The sequence below is a fragment of the Chaetodon trifascialis genome, chromosome 6 (genome assembly GCF_039877785.1).
Source record: "Chaetodon trifascialis isolate fChaTrf1 chromosome 6, fChaTrf1.hap1, whole genome shotgun sequence".
NCBI lineage: Eukaryota > Metazoa > Chordata > Actinopteri > Chaetodontiformes > Chaetodontidae > Chaetodon > Chaetodon trifascialis.
In genome coordinates, this window is record NC_092061.1 from 12,475,709 (window position 1) to 12,492,042 (window position 16,334).

Sequence of the window (16,334 nt, forward strand, 5' to 3'; positions counted from 1 at the left end):
AAATTATTTAAAGAAGCCTGTGTTGGTTGAGCTGTAATTACAGTCTCCAACTGGATGATTGTTGTAATTTTTCATGACACCCTCATTTCACCAATAAATGACTGTGACACTGAACAGTTATGTAGTTATTTCATAGGGCTATATATATGTGTACTTGTGTTTATTCTCAAAGTGTGGCTCCCTGATGAGGCAGAAATGACACTTATGTCAGACTTCAAGATTATTCAGACTCATGCTTACATGTGTCTTCTGTTAGTTGTTAGATGTTATTTCAGTTCTTTTTGTTTTATGGTGTAGAAAATGCATTCAACTTGTATCCTGCTCTATATGCACAAATGTGCAAGTCACAATGAGGCATAAGGAGCTGAACCTCCTGACTCTGGAGGAAGCAGAAGGGGGATCACAAAACTGAAAGCACCACCATCAATTGACTGATTACATCACCCCCGCTGTCAATAGGTGGTTAGACCGTAAACACACCTTAGTAAGTCCAGTACAGTTTGGAAAACATTGTATACAGGCCATCAGTGTGTTATTTGAACGTATTTTTTAGCTGTGTTGTCAGACCTGATTTTGGCCATGTGAGACAGTCAAAATGACCTCAGATCCAACAGAAAAGTGTTACGACATGTCCTCACACATCAGTTGAAGAGTGAGGAAGTCAACAGAAGAATTTGAGATTGTGTCCTAAACTTGGTTCATCACTTTTAAGTTCCATGCGTTGGATTAGTCTGGGATCTGTGAAATAGAGAGTGCCAAGCTCTCGAGAAATCTCTCCAAAGAAGGAACTTGCCAGTCTTGCAGTTTTCTGTAAAGAATCTATCAAAGCCTATGCTGTGCTGTCAAAGTAGGGATTTCTCTTTCAGCAGGCATACATCACCACCAACCTAAGCACCGGTTCTCAGATTTCTCCCACTTGACACTTCAGTGTTACCGATAACACAGAGATCTTCTGTCGACGAGTTGCTCAGTTACTTCCTTTGAGATGTAGTGCCATCATTGAAACTTTCCACAGACTAATTTTCATGTGGGTGTTTACCTTAGTCAAGCAGCAGAATTGTCTTGAAACATTACATTTAACAGTGTAAGACTATCTGAGTGTGTAGTTTTCCTGAAGCATTGTCACATTGAATTGCTTGAATAATGAGCCGCTATGTTTGAATAGTTCCAGAGATGTAATGTTTACCTCTTTTCTGCTCTGTTTATTCTTTTTATGAAAACACCAACCAAAGCGTAATCCAAAGCTCATTATTGTGCCGTGCAGATTTGTTATATCGTCTGAGCTACTGGGCCAAACCATATACTACACAGCCGATGGGACTGAGTACTTTTGTCTACCTTTCGACGATCTTGTTTTGCCTCTACAGGAGAATGCCCTTATTGAAAAAATGTAATTGGTTTGGGCTCAAATAATGTTATGGCAGCGACTGTAATAGAAAGTTCATTTAGAGCTAAATTGGACCTGTGACTCAGAGGTCCCTCTTTGGCCGTTGTGTTTATTTGTCCTGTGTGAGTGAATTTTGTAGAAGTGCTTTTGTATTTACAGCATCAGTGTAACTGGTGACTTCCATGCAATACTAGTAAAAACGACTTCTTTTGATACCATGGCAAAAAGGGGAAAAACGTCAGAGGCACTCAAAATAGGATACATTTTTCATTTTTAACTGGCACATGATGCTGGTCCAGAAAAAGTCACTGACAAATACCAATGCATTTGCAATAATCTTAATAGTGATGGTTGAGGATCAGTTGATTTTCTTCCCCAGTGTTTCTCTTTCTGTGCAGTCTTGGGTTAAAGATTTGATGGTAGATCTGTTTTTTTATAACTTTGGTGCTTTTGATCAGATCGAATGTATAGTTAACAGAGATTGTATTGTTTTAAACAAAATCCCAAAGTATCGATATTTCTACAGTTTGCATGAATATAATTCTGGTCTAAATTCAGGCCTTCACCAGAATCACCTCCCATGCCTGTCGTTGAACATGATCACTGATCCAGAGCGATTTTATCCGTGCATGTGATTGACTGTGCTGTTTATGTGTATGTTGGCAGCTGGCGTCGGGCATCTACAGCTTTGCGTGCTCCCTGTGGAGCCACCACACCGACTGCTTCCTCCAGCAAATCTACGCCAGAGATGAAGCTGCAGCGCTCAGCTCACTGGAGAGGACGCTACTCTCCCTAAAAGGTTGCACACACACGCAAACTCGCACATGCACACACGACATGACTGCGTTCACATGGAAAGCAGTGCAGTGATCTGTTAATGCAAAATAAGTAAATGATGGCCTCAGATAACTGCCTGCATGCTGCATAATGTGACTTTTTTTTTGAAAATCAAGATTCCACCTTTTGACAAAAACTTAATTAAGTGGACAAGTTGTGAACTTCTGGAAATGTTCATATGCACTGCTACTTTTTGAAACACCAATTAAGTGGAGTTGACTTTAATTTGCACTTAGCGACAGTCCTGCATACTGATTCTTTTCTTTCTGCCCCTCTCAGTGCTTCGCAAGTTGACAGTCCACGGATTTCAAGAGCCACAACAGAATATGGAAGTGATGGTGAGTGTTAAGTTATTTCAGCTGTGGCTGCTACAGAGCCTCTCGTATTTGAGAAAAACTGATATTTTTCCTGTTGGTGTTTTGAGTTGAGAATGACTCCAGTCACAGTGTGCAAAATGAGGATGGCCGTGAAGATTGAAAGTGCCTTAAGCCTTGTTTCGGTTCAAAGAGTCAAGAGTTCTGTGCGAGCTCTTCTCCCACTCTCAGTGTGAGGAAAGTCCAGCCCCTCGAAACTGTTAATTTAATTTAATCTAAATCTCTGTGGTTTTAGAAAAAATAATCTTGAGTGCCTGTGTAGATAGGGTTTTGGTTCCCCCATGGCTCAGAGTTAATGGAATCATTTGCATAAAATGTCTCAGTCCTTTGAACTCCAGCTGCGGATTCTGACTACTTCCTGTTTTGCTAATCAGGGTTTGGTAAAAGAACAGCAGTAAATATTTTGGAGAATAAAGGTGAAAGAATGCAAAGTGACTTTGAAAGTGAGACTTCAAGGAATTCTAAGAAGTACTGTATTTGTTCAGTACTCTGAGCAATGCAGCCCTGAGATGAATAATAACATTTTATGCAAAAATAGAAATACAAGCACTTTAGTAATTGCTGAAAATAATTGGTGACAGTGAGAATAATCAATTCTTAGCTAATCTAAGTCAGAATATAAAACACTTGGTTAAAGAGCCACCACTTTAGAATCGTTTATTCTTGTTTATTTTTTGACATATTCAGACTGAATTGATCATTTCATGACAGAAATTATTCTGTTTACTGTGCTCTGTTTTTCCACTAATGAGACTGCTTTTAGCTCGCAGGCTGAAGGTTGTATATTGGTTGAAATATTCCCTTTAAAGTGTCATTTGCTCTGAGCTGTCCCTAGTTATTCTAGTTCAGTGAGCAGACGTAATGGTTTGGAGTTAATATTTCATGTTTAGATGTATATGCTCTTATTATCTCAGACTCACTGCTTTGATACCACTTTTCATTCTTTTTCTAATTTTTCCTCTGATGGAATGTTCAAAGAGTAATATTCTTGGTGTTCAACATTCAGGTCATGGCTGTACCTCATGCTGTTTTAAAATCAGACAGTCTTTCTTTTTGTTGTACTTAATGACCTCCTGCACACAAAATTGTTTCTTGCTCATTGTTGCTTCACGTGGCTGTTTGACCTTCGCAGTGCAGAGTTTGCAGTCTTTGACACTCAGAGTGTCTTTTCACATCCATCTGCTGAAGGGGAAAATTTCTCCTTGCTCATCTTAAAAGTGAATTGAACGCATGTCATGATCCAATACGCAACATACACTTCAAGAGACAGTTTACCACAGATTCCAAAATATGTTTTTTTCTGCTTACCTGTAATGCTATTTATCCATCTAGATTGTTTTGGCGTGAGTTGTCGAGTCCTGGAGATATCCGCTGGAGGCATATCTGCCTTCTCTCAAATGCACTTCAACTAGAAGGCACTGGGCTTGTGTTGCTCAACGGGGTGAAAAAAAACGCATGTGAAAAACTCAACATCAAGGTCTGTCCCTTTAAATGTCAGAAGAAAAGATAACACTTTATTAATCCCCCATAGGAGAAATTAGGGGAAATGAAATGTGATGTGGAAAAACAAACCTCCAGTGCAGATATACTGAGAGTAGAAAATGAATCATTGATGCATTTTTCAGTGAGGGAGAGGTAATCTGTGTGTGCTTTTTTTTTTTAATAAATAATTTATTTTTTTGTGGAAAAAGCACATGCAGCATTTTTCTGTCTTTAAAACACGTCTGGAAGGCGTTAAGACTTGTGTCATTGCTCAAAACAGCAGGTAGTGTAATCTTAGTAACAAAACTAAGGTTGTGACTTTCTCTTGTGTCTTTGGCTGCTGTATAGAAACAAATGAGCCACATTATGCATCCAGTTACTCAGACTGACATCGCAGCTTACTGTGCTTCAGTTGTTTCTCTTATTTTCCTCCTGACACTCATTTTTGCTCCTGTTGTTTCTGTGCTAAGCGGAGTCCTACAGCCTCAGGATAAACATTTCTTTTTTTATCCTTTGGGCTGAAGTGGAAAGATTTTTACAACAAGACGTATTTTTGCCTCTGTTGACGATGTGTAGCTTGAATCTGCTCTCGTCTTTCCGCTGACTCAACACATGTTTGAATGTAATCACGAGCAGTTTTCAGCTTTTAGCCTGAATGTGGCATCAGCTCTCATGACCTGTAACAAATCACAATGAAAGAAAGTTAATTGTTAGTAGGAAGAGGTCAGGTGAGTCAAACAGGATAATGTAATTTAAATTAATTGGATGTAATTATAGATTGTGCTCAACTTAACCCCTTCCTGAATAGAAAATCTCTAATTACACAGGTTACAGTGATTTTAATTCATCCTCATTCACATCATTTTGACTGTTACTACCTCCCTCCTGAGATTTATTTTCACTTTAAATGGTTCTGGATTTTCCCGTGCATGCGTGGGTTCTCTCCGGGTACTCCGGCTTCCTCCCACAGACCAAAAACATGCTCATTAGGTTAACTGGTGACTCTAAATTGCCCTTAGGTGTGAGTGTGAGCGTGAATGGTTGTTTGTGTATATATGTTGCCCTGTGATCGACTGGCGACTGGTCTAGGGCTCCGGCCCCCCCGCGACCCCAAAAGGGATAAGCGGCATAGAAAATGGATGGATGGATGGATGGATGGTTCTGGATTGATAAAATGCCTGCAGCCATTTTTCAGATATATCCTGTGGTGGTTTAAAGACGTGTCACGCTCTTTTAATCTGACTTATTGATTAGGTCATGTCTCGTTTTGCTCTTCCTCTGGTGACGGGCGTGATGCTGAAAAACCTTTTGAATCATATTACATGACTTAATTTTTAAACCTGTGTCAAGGTTGTATTTCTGATGGGGACTTCAGGATGCAGGTCGCCTACTAAGGAAGGGATTTTGCAGCCTGCAGAGACCTGAATAAACCTATATGAGTAACTATGTGTAACTAAGTCTTGATGAGTGTCTCAGAGGCCTGCAGCTCAGCAGACCTCAACTATAACAGTGAATCTCGATAATAAGCCTGTCCCATATCTGCTAATTATGTATAATATGCAATAGAACATACAACAATCTTGCTGTGACTAGGCTTTAGCTGGTGTTAACGTCTTAATTTGTTGTTTTTGTGCACTTTGACCCTCAACAGCACATTTTCTGTTAACTTTCCAATTATAAAGTTTGCAAAATCCAATATCCACATAAAAAAGTGAGCTGGTGTTTGTGACTGCTGTACCACGCAGACGTAGGGACCATCACTAAATAGCATTTTGCTTGTTTTAGCTGTTTTATTCCTAATTGTGTGCAGCATATTAGTGTTTCCTAGAAAAAAACTAATTTTGATACAACATGAATCTTACAACTTAGTAACATACTCTACATTCATTGTTGGTGTATGTGCACCCAGACAAACCACGCTGACACCTTGGCTTATTGTTACATAAGACATATGCTCAGCTTGCTCACTTTAACAACTTTAGTCCAGTCACACTTTGGTCTCTGATTATGAGCCGTCCACTGTCTTCATTCTGAGCATTCTGAATAGACAGGGTTCATTTTCTAATCACCCCAGTGGCAGCTCTGTTGGAGAACGCCAGTGAGCTGGAAAACACTGACACTAAGAATGAGGAGCATTGTCAGTTTTCACACGGGCTGCCACAGTGATGCATTTTAAAACTTGCAGTTGAACGACTGTCTTCCTGGCTCGATTGTCAGACAGGCACTGCAGGAGGGAGGCTCGAACAGACATTGGATCTTTTTCATCAGAAACAGGAGTTAACAAGCATCTTTGTGTCAACCCCAAACAAAATTATACATTTAAAAAGGCACATTCAGTTGAGCCTTTGTGATCTGCGAAACAATCTACTGCAGCCTCCTAAGCCTGGAGCAAGTCTGTGCACATATACTTAAAACATTCACCAAACTGTAGTCTTAAATTGCCACCCACTGTCCTTTGCTTAGATCCTTTCTCAGATTAACTCGCTTGTTCTGTTAACACTCATCTCCTTCACAAACTGCTTCTCACACACTGCTTACGTTTGATGCCCACCACTCTGTCTTCATTTTCCTGTCTTATTCTTACCGTTTCAATCCATTTTGCTGACCTTCATTTACTTTTCACTTCATCATTGTATATTCTTCCCCAGCAGTGCCGTGAGCCTTGCTTCTCTTCCTCTTCAGTTGTTAAACCATTTTCATCATGACTGATTCAGCTGAAAACTTCTATTTTGCACTCCCATTTGCATTAGTTGTTTCTAATTTCCTGCACGCTCTGTTTAAGTCTTTTTCTCCTCTTCTTATTTCATCTGCTTGCCTCCCCCTCTTCTTCTCAATCTCGTCATTATCTTAACAAATGCCTGGCAAGAACTTTGGTCTCCATTATCTCCCTCCTTCTCTTCTGTGCTCCTCTTGTGACCCCGTCTTTCTTCACTAACTCTGTTAGGAGCTGTAGTCGCTGGCTGGGCTGTGTTGTGTGATTAATGGCACTGCTGTTGACCTCATGGCTGAACATTAATGCAGAACTAAACAGATTGCATCTCCATCTATCATCTAATTTCCCATGCTAAGCCGCGTCTACACCAGGCTACAGAAAATTGATTCCCTTTCATACTGTGTAGCTGGCACTTTTATTTATACTCCTCGAAGTACAGAGGGAAGTGTGCCCACGCACACATACACAACACACACACACATGCTAAAGTTATTCCCTTGTTAATATATCTGCTTCTGGGCAATACTGATGAAGCAATCATGAATGATTCAGCTACAGAAATGTCAAAGAGATTAAACTTTATCTCACCCTCTCTTCATCTCTTCCCTTTCAGGGTTTCCTGAATGCAGTGTTTGAAAGGCTAAAACAGTTCTTGGAATGCTGTGAGTACTCATCTCTTTCTCTGTCCTGAATCTCTGATCCGAGTCTTCTCCCTTCAGTAAACAAACACAGTCACCGGTGCTTGATCCAACGCTTGCAGATGGCACCTACTTAAAAGTCTGAGATACTTTATGATACCCAAAGTCTAGGTCTCGCATAGTAATGGCATAGTATAATGTATCTGTCAAATTAAAAGTTCAGCTGGCTGAGTCACCTGAAGGGGCTTGCTTTTTAATTACGAGTTTCTCGTCTAAACCTTTAGAAAACAAGGACCTCTATAGGGCTTTGCCAGGATTTATTTGAGACAAAGCTGGCAAAGGCTGGAGAATGTGACACACGCTTGTACAGTTCGTGTGTGCACCTGTGAGTGCGTGCACTTTTTGCTTACTAACTTGAGGGCAGGACAGGTGGGTAACATGAAATAGAAACCATTGTAAAGAGGAAATATCCAAAATAGATAATCAAAAGAGAAGAAGCACAAAAATCCAAAGAAAAGAGGTGTATTTTATGTGGACACTGTCATAATATGAGTCTATATTGATTTGGAGTGACTGAAAAACACGGCAATTATTTTCAGCTTTGCAAACTCTGAGTTCTTTAAAAGGTTCTTCGTCCTCTCGGAAAGTTCCTGCATGAGTGAGTGACAGCCACCCACTACAGTGGTAGCTGTCTCAGCCCACTTTCACTGTCTAATATCAGTATCCAACGGACTTTTGTTCTTTTCCGTAGCTTCGTCATAACAACACCAGGCGAGTTAGAGATAAATCTCGGACACAGCCCCATGAGCCGCCATAGTGGCCGATGTTAGCAGAAAATATCATTTGAGATATCAGCCACAGCTATCACTTCCAGTATTTACTCTGCTGATGGCAGTGGAGACGGGGGTCATGGTCCTGTTGGTGTTTGGACCTGGCAGATAGGGGAAACAGCGAGGCAGCTCACAGTGGAGCTAGGGGGAAGCGTCAGCTCTGCAGAGCCTGATAAGGTCAGCCAAATAAACCGCTGTTTTTGGGGCAGTCTTTGTGGTCCATTCAGATGTCTGGCTCTCCCCGTCAGATGTTTGTCCTCCAACTGAGGTCACCTATCTATTTCTGTCAGTCACTACGGAGTTGAAAACTTCTTTTCCTCGGCTACATTTCAATCAGAAATGGAGAAAACTCTTTATTTCAGTGTGTTTTTTCTTAATTTTCTATCTTCAGTTTCTTTATTGAGTGTCTGGCTATGGATTTTATTAACACTTTCTGTTGGTTCAGATGACCTCAGGAACTTTGATGACTCAATGGCACGGACTCAGTCAATAACCCTTTGTTGTCAACCTAGTGTCGCACTAAATTAGCGGTTGCTGATAGAAATGAATGTGTGTGTGTACGTGGAGAAGAAACGGTGACCCTGACTGTTCACAAACGTTTGGAGGAATGCCACAGAGACTGTTATGGTCTCTGCCGATTTCATCAATGAGGTTGACAAGGAAGTAAACTACATGGGACATCTTTATTGGCTTTAGCATCATGAGTGGTTTTATGGAGCCAAAATTTACATCGGAGAGAGTGAGTCATTCATGGTCATGTTTGAGTTCTTTTATTACTGTGCTTTATTATATACACCGCAGCTTGTAATGGACCTGCGGGACTCTCACAAGGCAGCAAGGTGAAGTGGGCATTTGACCTTAAAGAAAGGGGAGAGTTTGTTGTAGTAATTCAGGCCAAGATGAATTAATCTCTGTACATTTCTTCATCGTCTTTTTCTTTCTCTTCCTCTCCTTATGGTATTCTTGCCCCTATGCTTTAATTCCATTTGAGTTTTTAATGCACCTTTATGAGTGCATTGACTAAACAAGATCAGACAGCAGATCGGCTCATATCTCATCTAGTATTGCATGTTTCATACTGAACATACTTTCATACGTTGGCTTAATAATTCAAAATTCGGAATTTCAACAATCAGATTCAGCAATCATGACAGCGTTCACCTTAAAACACTGCGAACACACGAATCCTTGACAAAGCAGCCCTCTTTTGTTTTGTTTCTATAGACCTAAATACTCCATCAAGATATAATGTCTTCATGTGGATGTCTGTTAAAAATGAAGCCAGAGCCATGAAACGGTTTTCTGAGTTTAGCTTAATTTCCAAAGGTAAAAAAATCTTCTCTGGGAAGAAAGCAAATTTGCATATTTCCCAAAATGTCAAACTATTCAGCTGCTCAGTCTGATTTGTGTGTTTTAATCTGGATCTGCTTTTACAGTCAAGAAATCTTTGCACTTACATCATGGATGTATAGTAGAATTTTTTTATATGAAGATTTGGTAAAATCACATTATTGAAAAACTGAATTACTTAGATTTAATAAACATGGCCTGACAATTGCCTGAAGATGCTGTATGCTGCTGCTGTTAAGTAACAATACTGTACGGTTGTGTTGTGTTTCAGGTCGGCAGGTCGGTCCAGATAGCACATGCAGAGAAAAGCTGGAGAAGATGATCATACTGTACACTAAAGTTGTGAGTTGTACATCGATACAAAACAATAAATGACACCTTTCATATCGGTTTCCTTATTAATGAATAGGCTGTGCAGATCTGTTCTAGTGTTTGTTAATTTTTGGTATCCTTTCTTCTTTCCCCATGTTCGTCCTCTTCTGTACTTTTCTTTCCTCCGTTCCATGCAGTTGTTAGATTTCCTGGAGTACCACCCGTGTGCATTTATACCCCTAATCCAGCGTTCTCTGGAATTTGCTGTCAGCTACGTGTTCACTCCCGCAGGGGAGGGAGTGACCTTTGAACGCTTCATTGTTCAGTGCATGAACCTCATCAAGATGATTGTAAAGAACGATGCCTACAAACCTGCCAAGAACATTGATGGTAAGATATGAGGGCTTTGGCGAAGAGGAGCAGGCGAGGTGCAGGATAAAGGATGAATCAGGTGGTAACAGAAGGGAGTGAAAAGGCACAGGAGATGAGTGATCAGAATGGCAGACATGGATGAAGAGAGAGGATATTCAAATGAAAGCCAGACAATCAAATCTGAATTTCAGGTCAGGGGCCAGCAAGAGGTGTCACTAAATCTTCACGGCTAATCACTGGCAGTGTTTTGAAAAGCACAGTGCTGAAATACCATCAGCATCACCGTACCTCGTCATGGCTCATGTTTATTTCAGGCTGGCAGAGGCCTCCAGTGCTTCATTAGCCCTGGAGCACAGCACTCGGTCTTTGTTGTGCCAGCTCGTATAGTCTTTGGTTTGCATTATTATTGAATATCCTTCTCTTAAGCATTGATTGCTTGACGTAGAGCGGAGCTGTGGTTTTTCGTGGTTCATGTGTTAATACTGCGGGTGTGACACGGCACCATACTGAAGCCCAGCATCAAGTATGCCTCACTTTCCCTTTTTCAAAACAGGAAAATATACTTTGACTCCTAAGGTTACATAGTTAAAGGGAAAGCTGAGCCTTGACTGACACAGCTCAGCTCAGGGCAGCCATCTGACTTATTTATTAGGCCCATGCTGCCAGTCTGATAGACAGACAGGCATGCCTGAGAGTATTAGAACAGGGCCCTGAGTACTGCACCAGTAGTGGCATGGCGGTCAGGGGCCACAGGTAAACTGGAGGTTTGAAAGTGAAATGACCAGCAGTCTGTTGAGTTGAGTATTGGTTTGGCTTGGGAAGTACAATAAGATTTTCTTAACTCATGCACATTTTAAATGAGAATCAAGAGGAGCAACAGAGAAGGGATATTTTTTCACTAGAAACTATGAAATGATGTAGTAAAGATTTTAAGTTTGCACATGGACAACAGAAGAAGAACTGAAGCTTTTGCCTGAAACCAACGTCTTTGTTTAAAATCCTATATACAGTACTTAATATACTTATACTGATTGTTGAAATTGCTGTGAATCCACTGTAAATTGGCTTTAAAGCTGGGAAGTGTAGAAAAAGTACAAATATAGTGGTAGTAACAGTGTTCAACAGATTAATGGATAATGAAATGTCTTTCTTTTATTAATTCTTTCTTTTTCTCTCCTTTACTCCCCCCCTTCTTGCTCCATCAGACAGTAAACCAGAGAGTCTGGAAGCTCACAAGATCAAGACAGCCTTCTTCACACACCCCACACTGACAGAAATTGGACGCCGGCTCGTCTCACACTACTTCCTTCTCACAGAGGAAGAGCTGGCAATGTGGGAAGAGGATCCTGAGAGCTTTGGTAATAGTACATCCCCAGATACACAGGCTGAATCCAAATGTCCAGACTCATCTGGACCCGCAGACTGGCAGAGCTAAGAGGGAAGCCCAGAATAGTGAGGGTCGACCAGTTCTACAGTCAGTGTCACTTTGTGTGCAGGCTTCACCAGAATTGGTTATGTATTGAATTGATGTATTGAGAGCATTAATAATGATTTCTTGAATTGTGATTTTTATGTGATAATCTGCACAGTCAAAAAAATGGTATTCATGAACAGCGTTAATGCATGCTCACCTGTGCTCTTCTCTTCTTCCTCTCTGTCTTCCAGCTGTTGAAGAAACAGGTGGTGACTCTTGGAAATACAGTCTACGGGTACGTAGTGTCCCATTCGCCATGAGGGAATTTCTTCAAATTTGGCACAAATGTTCACTGGGACTAAAAGATGAATTCATTAGAATTTCACACAAATGTCTCGTACAATAAACTTTACATCAAAAAGTTCAAAGGTCAACTTCACTGTGACATCATAATGATTTGCAAAAGCATATTTTGGCCATTATTCAACACCATAACTCAGGAACAGAAGGGAGAACTGTGATTATATCTCACATTTAGTCAGATGCTAAATTGGAGACACTAATCTTAGGTTCTTCAGATCATCTGTGCTGCTGAAAACGTGTGTGAAGCATCCACTTTTTACAGTTAGTAGCTTCTTTGCAGCAGCATCCATATTTGAAGCATTGTAGTCGACCCCTAAGCTGATTGGTTTAGGTGACATTGAGCTTCAGGTGATTGTTGTTGCACCATGTGATGAGGCTCTCTTTCAGTCCTCTGCACTCCTCTGTCCAAACAGTCTCTAAGTGAAGACATCATCTTTCTCACTGGAAGTTATTCATTGGAATCATCACTAAATACCTTTTATTAAATTCCTTCAAAGTGTGGACAGACATGCATGTAAACTGATCAGTGGAGGCATACAACAGTGAGAGTTAATTCTACTTTATTAATTATTGAGAGGAGAGAAACAGAAGCTCGCATAGAGAAAGCTGCTCCATGTCTCTGTAGAGGCAGTAAAATGTCAAGCACATCTGCGTTTGTAAGTGCCCAGTGATGTTGGTTGTACACACAGTTCCCACAAAACACAGCAGCATCTCCATTCGGGTACCTTGAGCTTGACAGCATCCAGGAGCAGTGAGAAGAGGAACATTGTTAAAACTGGTCCCCTGTGTTTCAATCAGGGTAAAACCATCATTATTAAAAAGTGTAGTTTGCAAAAATTTAAAACAAAAATTTGGAAATCTTGCAATTTGCAAGACAAAAAACAGAGCATATTACTTGAGTCCATCCTCGAAATCATAGAAATTTAGATTAAAAGAAGCATAATGACAGAGGATTTCAGTTTAATGGGATTGCTATAATATTACTTGGCACATATATTTTTAGTATGTGCTTCAGGTGTTCACAGCAGTGTTTTATGTGGTGATATAAGCGGTATGTTGTGTGCATTGCAACATCATAAAGCGGTCAGTGGTCCCCAGAGATCCTGTCTGTGTCTGCGCCAAGTTGTCTGGCCCTGGCTTATCTTCATCTGGTTTTCTGAGTCTCGTTGCAAAAGGTGTTATTCATTTAAAGCACACTGCAGCAGAAATAAAGGAGGAATTAAAGTCTCCGAGAACTTATTAGGTAGCTAATTACTTTAAGATGTAGAATTCTCAGAAAACACTGTTTTCGACAGACTTTTTTGATAGAACAGTATTCGGGTGTTTGGCTGAAATACCTTTAAATGTACAAACAGCTGCCCCAAAAAATGGGATTTATTCTAAATTCTAGGGTGGTCTAAGAGTTTTAAAGGGTACTCTGTTTTAAAGACCTGTTGCTTGCTAACATGTTTTTTTTTAGAATTGAGTTCATGACATGAATCAAGTTTGTAATGTAGAAATAATCACAGTCCCGAAGGCTGGAGGTTTGTGAACATATGTCTATGCAGAGAGTGTATGACCTTCGTAGTAGCACGTTATGGTGCTCAGGGTGGTTCATAGATCTCATGTCACTGCCCATCTGTTCCTTCCATGGCCACCAATTCTAATGACTGATTATAGAGGACCTTTGCCTCAATTTTACCACATCTATATTTTCCCAACAAAACAAGCAATATACTAAATTGGCTTTTTAGAAGTGTCATCTGACCTCTGGCCGACACAGCAGAAAGGTTAAAGCTGCGTGCTGCGAAATGTCACAGACACATACGCACAGGCTGTAGCACACAGCATGTATTCATGAACTAGATTTGTGACACCTTCATTTCATATTGATTTTTTTCTGACAGCAAAAGCCAATAAACTACTGAAGGTGGGTGAACTACCATTTTTCTGTTTGAAAACGCACGCACGCACGCACACACAAATAAACAGAAATCCCCCAACGATGTCACATTGACTTTTTATTGAACTGGGAGCTCAAGGCATTGTTTGCCGTTGTGTTTGTGCACATGCCTCTTTGTATACATTTTTCTTTGTGTTTATTGAGGGTGTGCTCTGATGGAACTTGCTCATGTGAAATTCCCCCCTCACCATCACTGACTGCCGAACAATACCGCAGCAGGCTGCTCAGAATGGGAAGAGCTGTGATGGTGGGAGGAAAACGAATGATCGTGCACAGTGTGTCATCTATTCTGCCATTTAATTATCTCGTCGTCTCCTCTGCTCTTTTCCTCTGTTTAGCCTTGTACAGAAGTATTGTTCCTCGATATCTTCCACAACTACAGCCAGACGCTGACACCGGTGCTGTTGGATATGGTTCAGAATCTCCAGGGTCAGTTAAATTTAAGTATTATGCCAAAAGCACAGTCTGCTCTCTTCTCAGCAAACCTTTTAAAATCCTTTCAATGCGAGGGAAACATGCACTCAGTAGCCAGTTCATTAGGTGCACCTTGTGAAAACTATTGTTTTCCAATACAGCTCCGCAATAAATCTCACCTTCATGAAGGTAAAAAGTTAAGTTTTTGTTGGAGCTGTTTATTTTCAATTTAATGGTCATTTTGGAGGCTGTCTGTAGTGCTATTGGATTTTATAGTGTTGCGCTGAGAGGTCTGTGCAATATTTGCCCATCCCAATCATATCATTAAGATCCATTTTTTTTAGCATATTTTATCTCACTTGTGAATCTTTGTTGTTTTCTAAATGCGTGTATACACCTTATGCAAAGTACCTTGTGTTTTAAAGCTGCTATAGAGATAAATGTGCCTTGCACTGCACTGCACATACAGTATGCCTCCGTTTGTCAACATGAAATGTAGCCTTGCCTCAGAGTAAGAGATGTATATTTCATATATCAGAAAACAAGCAAAGCAATTTTTGTTCATGTTGCCCTCAGCAGTCCCGGTATGTGTAACATACCATTCCCAGGTATCAACCCCCACCATTGCAATCACTCTGAACTCCCTAGCCAATCAGTCAGTGACACCCACCAACCACAATGCCGCAGGTGGTGCTGGCATGTAGTTCTTGTACTGGTGCTGAATTAGCAGTGCTGTTGCTCAAACAGCCGCCGTACAGGGTCCATTTCCGGCCTGTCTCCCATGCTGCTTTCGGTTTCATCTGACAGAGTGGAAATGGGTTCTGCTGGACCAAGGAAGATGCCAGATTGGGCAATTCTATGGTTGAGGGGAGGCAGCTATTGATTTTGAGACTTGAGTACACAACAATGACTAATAGAGAGGGAGAGAACAGACCAACAAAATGACCGAAACTAGACTGATGCAGTGGAGTCCAAGCCTCTTTAACTGTGTTACGATGTGGTCACTGGGCTCATTCCTGCAGAACGTCTGTTATCAGTAAAAATGCTTGAACTGAATGCACATAGCTAGAACACTTAGCTTTCAAATGCACTCTCTCTCGTCACCGAAATAACATTCAGAGTATGTATCTGTCTTTGCAGGCCCAACCAATGTGGAAGACCCTGTCCAGCTGCTAATGAAGGATGCAGGTGAGTCAAAGCCTTCATCACGCTTTGCTGGCTTAGTAGCTGCCGAAGTACTTGGCACAATCTGTCTTCCAGGTGCATTGAATTGACTGATCTGGACTCAAAGGGTGAGAGCAGGATAAATTGAGACATAGATGCATACAGGATGCATAGCAGTCATTTCAGGCTAAGATACAGTCTGAAAAATCCCATAAAATAACGTTTGTACCTATAGATTCCTGGTTTATTTTGATAATGTTATCAATTCTTGCTGTACTGCTCTCTCAGGTCCTTGGACATCTTGTTTTACCCCTCTTGTCTTTTTTTCCACCCTCTCTTTTTCCTCTCTCCACCTTCTTTTAGTATTTATGAGTCTTTGGCAGGTCAAGGCTGCCACTCAGGTGGTTTTATGGCATACACAACTAAATCACAGACAGTCGGGGACTGCCTGCTAACAGGGCCTTTGTTAAAGCTGGATGCCTGTTGAGATCTCAGCAGTCTGTTGACAGTGTTGATAAAACAGCAGACATCACTGGATGATGAAGCCGTGCTGTGGTAGCAGCAGTGGCTGATAATTGTGGCTGTGAGAGCTGGTTGAAGAGCCGAATGGGCGCTTGATAACAGTGCTAATACAATTACAGATCAAGACCTTAATTATACTGCTGTCAAAAAAGAGGGTACGGTGTTTTGCTGAGCCCCTAATCCAGCATTACATGTCTGAGCTTGCCTCAGTGAGCTGAAG

At 40.9% G+C, this 16,334-nt stretch overlaps 1 protein-coding gene across 1 annotated transcript in view; it reads left to right on the top strand.

Moving 5' to 3' along the window:
- ipo11 (importin 11) overlaps positions 1-16,334 on the top strand; it is a 115,002-nt gene that overhangs the window by 20,329 nt on the left and 78,339 nt on the right. The window contains exons 6-14 of the mRNA XM_070964721.1: positions 2,054-2,186; positions 2,504-2,562; positions 7,407-7,455; positions 9,883-9,953; positions 10,121-10,313; positions 11,501-11,653; positions 11,961-12,004; positions 14,353-14,443; positions 15,569-15,616. Coding sequence (XP_070820822.1) covers positions 2,054-2,186; positions 2,504-2,562; positions 7,407-7,455; positions 9,883-9,953; positions 10,121-10,313; positions 11,501-11,653; positions 11,961-12,004; positions 14,353-14,443; positions 15,569-15,616 — 841 coding nt within the window. The remainder of the gene's footprint in view (positions 1-2,053; positions 2,187-2,503; positions 2,563-7,406; positions 7,456-9,882; positions 9,954-10,120; positions 10,314-11,500; positions 11,654-11,960; positions 12,005-14,352; positions 14,444-15,568; positions 15,617-16,334) is intronic.